Source organism: Penaeus chinensis, chromosome 4, assembly GCF_019202785.1.
Source record: "Penaeus chinensis breed Huanghai No. 1 chromosome 4, ASM1920278v2, whole genome shotgun sequence".
Taxonomy (NCBI): Eukaryota; Metazoa; Arthropoda; class Malacostraca; order Decapoda; family Penaeidae; genus Penaeus; species Penaeus chinensis.
In genome coordinates this window covers 37,597,194-37,604,693 of record NC_061822.1, presented here as the reverse complement: position 1 = coordinate 37,604,693, position 7,500 = coordinate 37,597,194, and the positions used below count along the sequence as shown (strand labels likewise).

At 40.9% G+C, this 7,500-nt stretch overlaps 2 protein-coding genes across 3 annotated transcripts in view; one reads left to right on the top strand and one right to left on the bottom strand.

Annotated features, from left to right (window-relative positions):
• LOC125046493 (facilitated trehalose transporter Tret1-like) overlaps positions 1-4,694 on the top strand; it is a 5,111-nt gene extending 417 nt beyond the window's left edge. The window contains exons 2-5 of one of the 2 annotated variants that reach the window (XM_047644283.1): positions 1,046-1,119; positions 1,945-2,077; positions 2,424-2,599; positions 2,789-4,694. In XM_047644283.1, coding sequence (XP_047500239.1) covers positions 1,969-2,077; positions 2,424-2,599; positions 2,789-3,895 — 1,392 coding nt within the window. In that variant the 5' untranslated portion in view covers positions 1,046-1,119; positions 1,945-1,968 and the 3' untranslated portion in view covers positions 3,896-4,694. The remainder of the gene's footprint in view (positions 1-1,045; positions 1,120-1,944; positions 2,078-2,423; positions 2,600-2,788) is intronic. The other variant, XM_047644276.1, reaches the window with a different exon arrangement.
• Positions 4,695-6,248: 1,554 nt separating this feature from the next.
• Positions 6,249-7,500, bottom strand: part of LOC125046604 — a 5,747-nt gene continuing 4,495 nt past the window's right edge. The window contains exon 4 of the mRNA XM_047644419.1: positions 6,249-6,829. Coding sequence (XP_047500375.1) covers positions 6,716-6,829 — 114 coding nt within the window. The 3' untranslated portion in view covers positions 6,249-6,715. The remainder of the gene's footprint in view (positions 6,830-7,500) is intronic.

Below are 7,500 nucleotides of genomic sequence, written 5' to 3'. Positions count from 1 at the left end.
TATTTCATTCCTAGTTTAACAATTGCGTCTTGCCCGCCAAAGTACGTATCAGTGTTTGTTGTAGTGTCAGAAGCCCACCGTCGCTGAACAACTGTGGGTTGAGCATGTTGCACGTTTTGCAAGCTGGAAATTGATATAGGTTTTGGATTTTAAAATGGAGACTTGGTTTTAGTGAAATGTGGGTTTGATAAGTTCCATGCGTTTGATTCTAAAATCTTTGATTATAGCACATGCGTGCCATATTTACACAAAATAAACCTATTTTGTGTGAAATGGTTATTTTGCTACAAGTGTATTGCATGTATCAGTGCATACTTACATGGATGTTTGGTTGTGTGGGCATGTATGAGTGAGAGCGAACGTGTAAACATTTTACGCATGGGTAAATGTGTACAAGACTATTATTATGAATGTATGAGTCAAATTCTATATCCATTACGCATGTTCATATGCAGTTATAGCAATCCATCGTATTTAAGCAGATTTGTTCAAAGTTACTGATTCGAAATTATATAAAAGTCACACTCTCCGCATTCACCTTCCATGAATGACATATAGCACGATTTGTTTACCAAGGAAGTGGATGTGGCTCCAAATAATCAGGAATCTTAGTCCATGATCATGAACGGACTAGGTAAAGAGTGCATGAAAATGGAGAAAAAAAATCTTATTCTTAGTCCACGATAATTCTTAATCTTAATCCAAGATAATAGGTGGACTAGATAAAGTGTGCATGAAAATGGAGAAAAAAAAAATCTTATTCTTAGTCCACGATAGTTCTTAATCTTAATCCAAGATAATAGGTGGACTAGGTAAAGAGTGCATGAAAATGGAGAAAAAAAATCTTATTCTTAGTCCACGATAGTTCTTAATCTTAATCCAAGATAATAGGTGGACTAGGTAAAGAGTGCATGAAAATGGAGAAAAAAATAGATATAAAAAGAGAAGAATCACATAAAAAAAAAAAAAAAAATACTGAGCGAATGTGAGCTAAATGGATGACAGCTCTAACTAGGGATAAGTACAGCTGATGATGACTTTCTAGTTTCAGTGGGTCGTGCATCTAGCGGATCCCGAAGGCAGAAATGGTGCCCGCCTCGGTATCTGTTCTCGCCTACAGTATGTTACCGAATAAAGAGAGGTTTCTCTGACAATGATTTTCTCTGTATTCTCGCTGCATTTTCGTTTCTCGTCACTTGTTTCTTTCAGTTTAAATGTTAAATCTTCCTTTCATTTAAATTTTCATTTCATGTTTTTTTTTCTTTAATCTTCTTTTCTGTGAAAAGTTGTTCTGACTTTGATCACTTATTGATGATGATTTTAGATTATGTGCACGAGCTTTTGTTGTTTGCTTGTGTATGCCCTGAACGGACACATGGTCACACACACACACGTACATGCACACACACACACACACACACACACACACACACACACACACACACACACACTCACACGCACACGCACACGCACACGCACACTCACACACATACACACACACACACACATACACACACACACACACACACACAAACACACACACACACACACACACACACACACACACACACACACACACACGTTCAAGCGCGCATACGCACAGTAAATTGACCCTTACACGTGTAGTTTAATTGCGTGAATATAGAGAGAAATATATGTACATATAATATGTATTCTACAAATAACCATACATAAGCATAACACAAATATGATACACACATGTACCCTAACATACACATAACACAGACACATGTACGCACATTCACACACCTACACATATATAAAATACGTGACACTTGGTATACTGATTACACACATACACGTACACAGTATACATAACACTCGAACACTAATTGTTGCAAATGCACACATATACAGAATACACATAACACTCACATACCAGTTTCATTCCAACGCCCACTAACTTCCTTTTGCTCACGATAGCTGTCATCAGCGGTGGGCGTGGCTATGGTGGGCGTGGTTCTCGGGGTCGTCATCGCCTTCCCAGCGCTCGCCCTCGATGCCTGGCGCCTCGAGGGGGACATCACACTCAACGAAGTCGAGGCTGGATGGTTCGGTGAGTGAAGGGAGTGTGGACGACTGGGATTCGGGATTTGATGATCAGTGAAGGATTAGGATTTGTTAGGATTAGGGGCTGGATTTGGTAGTTTGGTAACTTGTGAGTTTCGATATTTCAAAAAAAAATATATCATCTATGAGTTTTAACAAAATATGAAAAATACTGTGTACAAGAGATGAATTCTTGCTTTTATAACTATCCTATGATAACAATTACACCTTTCCTTCTCTTTTCACATACACACAAACATCAGCACATTTTGATCCTTTTGGCGTCAAAAAATATATATTCCCTTCCTTGACCACTTCTTCCTTGGACTAACTCTCCCTCTTCCCCGCGGCAGTCAGCGTGGCTCAGACAGTGTCGGTGGCAGGATCCATTGCAGGAGGGGTTCTGAACGACGTCCTCGGTCCCAGGAGGCTCTTGCTGGCGGTCCTGCCTCTCCTCGCTAGTACTTGGCCGGTTTTCTTGGCCTGCGTGCACAACCTGCCTCTTCTCCTGTCGGTTCGGGTCCTTCAGGTGAGTGGTTAATTTAGGGCGAATTGTTCCATTTTTATGTCATGCTTCAGAAGTAAGATGTGATAGAATTAAAAATGGTAGTTTACGATAATGTGCTGTGCTGAAATTTGTTATTATTCGTATCAGTGATACAGTACTGGCATCGCATAGATATTGTTATGGCTCTCAGTTCCTACTCTATGTGTCCAGGGCCTGCTGTGTTCGGCGGCCACCGCGAGCGTCTACATCTACCCGTGCGAGGTGATAGAGGCAAGGCGGCGCGGCGCCGTGGGTGTGCTCCCCGACTCGGCCTTCTCGCTCGGCTTCATGCTCACGTACTTCCTGGCCGCCATCCTACACTGGTCGACCATCATCGTCATCATGCCGCTGTTCTTCCTTCCTTGCGTCCTGACTGTGTTCCTGGTGCCGGAGTCGCCGTCGTGGCTGCTGCAGCGCGGGAGGGTGGAGGAGGCGCGGGCCATCCTCCGGCAGCTGCGGGCCCCAGACGTCAACGTGGACAAGGAGCTCCTGGGCATGGGCCCCCTGGACGAGTGCGGCGGCAAGGCGTCCATGGTGAAGCAGCCTCGCTTTCTGCTGCCGGTCCTCGCGTCCATCTTCCTCATGGTGCTCAAGGAGGCCACGGGGCAGATCGTCGTCGTCCTCTTCGTCGTCCACATCTTCCGCAAGGTCGACGTGGGGATCCTGCCGCACGTGAGCTCCATGCTGGTGGGCGCCGCTCGCCTCGTCGCCAACGTCGCCTGTTCCTTCCTGGTGGGCCGCCTGCCTCGCCGAACCCTGCTCATCTCGGCGTCTCTGGCGGCCAGCGTTACCATCGCCATTCTCGGAGGCTATTTCTTCCGGCAGGACTCACAAGTGTGGCCGGACTGGGTCCCCCTGGCTTGCCTGAGCGTGTTCGTGGTGGCCTACGGCGCTGGTATAGGCCCTGTGACCTGCCTGATGTCGACCGAGCTGTTGCCTGGGGCGGTGCGGGGGCTGGGGAGCGGCCTCGCCGGCTCCGCCCTCAACGCCTCGCAGTTCACGCTGACCTTCGCGGCGACGCAGGCCGGCTCGGGCTTCTACATCTGCCTCTGGAGCTACGCGGCGGGAAGCGCTTGCCTGGCCGCGTTCGCCCTCCTGCTTCCCGAGACGAGGAACAAGTCCCTGCGACAGATCGAGGAGTACTGGGCGGACGTCTCAGAGAACTTAACGGGCAAGCGGTGGTGCCTCTGCCTCAGAAGAGGGGTGCCCGATGATTGCGAGGCGAACACCAAGAGCAAGCCCAGAAATAACGACTCCGAGTTGGTCAGAACCGTCTGAGTCTCTCTCGCAGACGGCTCGCAACGGCCACGTGGCCTCGTGCGCACGCCAGGGAGCTGCGTTCATGGATGGACTTTTGGCACGTTGGTGGTGGACGACTGGGTGGTGCCGCTCAGTAGGTTTCACACGAAAGTTTTCGTTCGTCAAGTCCCCAGCGTTAGACTAAAGAGTTCTTATCTTGTGTTAAATCAACATGAAAGTAAAGCGATATTCTTAGGCAATCAAAATTCTTGTTTGTGGAATCTACAGCGCATTTACACATCGATGCCACAAGGCAGGTGTCCCACCCAGGCCAATGTACGTACGACCTGTGATAGGGTCTTGGGAACACCTAACCCAGCCTCCGGTCAGACGGCGTTCTGGTCGACGTGATAAGGCCAGAAGTGACAGGAGATACTTCACATTTGCATCTGGCCCTGGCTACGGAGGCTTAATACTGAATATCTGAAACTCCTCTTTCAGATCTTACGGGTAGCATCGCATTATCTTCTCTTTGTGAATGAACCTCACAGTTCTCCATCTCACACATAGTCATCGTGCATAACATTCATAACAGTCACTGCCTGTTCACTCGCTTGTGATTCATTCAACATGAACATATAAAGCAAATGCATTGCTGTTTGTGTTCGTTTCTTATCATTCCGCAATGCATATAGGTCATTTTTTCAATACAGACGTGTAACCATTCCATTTTTGTATCTGTGTTAATAAAGTGTAAAACAACCTATGATCCTGACAAACTCCCTAAATGTAAAAAGAACTTAAGTTATCACAGCAAAATAAAACACAAAACTAGCAATGAGTACTTAATAATTTACGATACAAAAGTCTTCAAAAGCCAAGGATTTCCAAGCTGATATCTCTTCTTTTCTCTGTTTCTCTCTGTCTTCTCATTTTCCCCTTTTCTTCCTACTCTCTCTCTCTCTCTCTCTCTCTCTCTCTCTCTCTCTCTCTCTTTCTCACACCCCTTATTATCAATCTCCCATTCCTTCTCTGGGAAGGATTTGCCGCAGTGAGGCAAATAACAAACAGCTTTTTAAAGATGGACGCCCACGAACGCGTTTTCTTTGAAGATGTGTCTATGAATTAGGGCATCCTATTCTATTATTGATGCCTTTCTCTATCGTTCATTAGCAAACAGTCCTTGATCCATTAGACTGTTATGTTATGAATAAAAATTGTGACAAAGTAAATCGGAAATTAGTTACATCTATACATTATTACATGAAATATTTGGAGGATAAAATGTGTAAAGAAAATTTATACAGAGTGTCACCAGTCTCATTTTTTTTACTGATATTTACGATGAAATTGAAGTATTAATGGTGGGTTATATTCCGTTCCATGCGTTAATTTACAAAATGACGTAATACCTCAAAGGTGACTTTTGTTATAAGAATTCTAGAGTTTGTTATTTTTATCTTAGGTAAGTTGGTTGAGTTCTGATTGGTGAGACGGACAAACAGTTACTCCCAAACACACATCAACCACTCATCACTTATACACTTCTGTCTGTCTGTCTGTCTGTCTGTCTGTCCCTCACTCTCTCTTTCTCTCTCTCTCTCTCTCATACAAACAAAACTTTGTATATTCGATATCGTTTCAAGAAATCTCAGTGTATTTTCTGGGAATATACTGAGGGGAGAGAGAGAGAGAGAGAGAGAGAGAGAGAGAGAGAGAGAGAGAGAGAGAGAGAGAGAGAGAGAGAGAGAGAGAGAGAGAGAGAGAGAGAGAGAGAGAGAGAGTAATTCATCACGTGAGTATTTCACATACAGCCGCATTTTTTTCTGGCTAAACTATCCACCCCTTCTCCCTCCTCGCCCCCTTTAAAGTAAAATTCAAAATTCCAATAAAACAACAGCTTTATGTACACGTTGCCATTTCGTATCAAAACAGTACACCAGAAACATACCACGCGGGGATGTGTGTGTCAAACCTATACTGGATCTTAGAACGTGTGTAAGGGATAGTGTCGATTTTTTTTCCCTATTCGATATTTAAATTCGGAAACTAAAACTAGACACATGTTGAACAATTATCGCACAATATCTCGCCAAATATAAAATTCAATAAGAAGTAGCATCGTGTACAAGACCAAAATGTCTCAGGAAAAAGGCCAGAATTTGTCTCAAAAGGACACTTGAAGTTAAAATGCCGTATCAGCTATTTTGGATTTTTTTTTTCTGGATATACTCATGTGGAAAATAGTTCGTTCAGATTCTCCTAGTCTTGTAGTTTATGTATCAATATATGTTATCGCTTCGAAATATACTCCGTGGAGATACGTGGTTGGGTATCTGCGTACGTATGTGTAATAAAGACGTTTTGTCAATGTATTAAATAAAAGGTCATATCAAATACGGTATCTGTAATTGAGTTCTTGTGAATATCTGCATTAAAGCACCCACGATTCAAATAATCGTACAAACAGAATATATTTCTCGATCATAAGAATAATCAGTGTTACTTCTTTCAATAAACAAACAACGACAAAAACATTTGTTTTGCTATTTTTTTGTATCTACATAAACCGAAATACGTTAATTAGAACGGAGAGGCATTCTTTCAATACCAAAGATATGGAAAACATGTTGCTAAATATGTTCTTATATATGTGAATGTGAATATGTGAATAAAAGAAACTCTTTTGATCTTTAAGTAAACTTTTATAAAATAATCACAAAAACACACACTCGTTTTAAAGGATAAAATAACAATGCTAAAAAATAATAAAGATTAAAAATGCTAATAAAAAAAAATAAAAAAAAAACATAATAAATAATAACAATAGAAATCCACAATAATAATGCAACGTTAGCTTTAAATCCTGTTAATGCAATGCTCATGTATGCCCATGTTACAGCAAAGCATCTGTTGGGAATCCTGGAGCGTGTATTCCCAAGGTCCGCCACATATCTGGTAATAGCCGTGAACCTGAGCAACAAAAAAACTCAAGGTTAAACACTGGTTAAAGTAATGTAGACAGGTATGAATGAATAATGAGAAGGATGGATGGTGAAAATATGGATGATAGTGATAACAATAGCGATAAAAATAAATGATGATATTGATTACATTAGTAGGGGTAATAGTAATCCAAATTATATTTATGATCATGATAAATAAAAAATGTTACTACTAGTGCTACCAATAATCATGATGATGATAATAACAATAATAGTAATAATAATAATAATGATAAACATAAACATAATGATAATAATAATAATAATAATAATAATAACAACAATAATAATAATAATAATGACAATAATAAGAATAATAAGAATACGAATAAGAATAAGAACGATAATAATAATAATAATAATAATAATAATAATAATAATAATAATTCATATTATTGTTATTATCATCTTGATATCAAAATGATAATAGTAAACACAATTACGATAATGACTATAACAACAATAATGATAATAATAAAAATTATTATGATAATAATAAAAATAATTATAACAATAATAATAACAATGATAAAGATAACAATAATGATGATGACAATAATGATAATAATAATAATGATAATAACGATAATAATGATAATAACAACAATCATACTAATAACAATAATAATAGCAACAGCA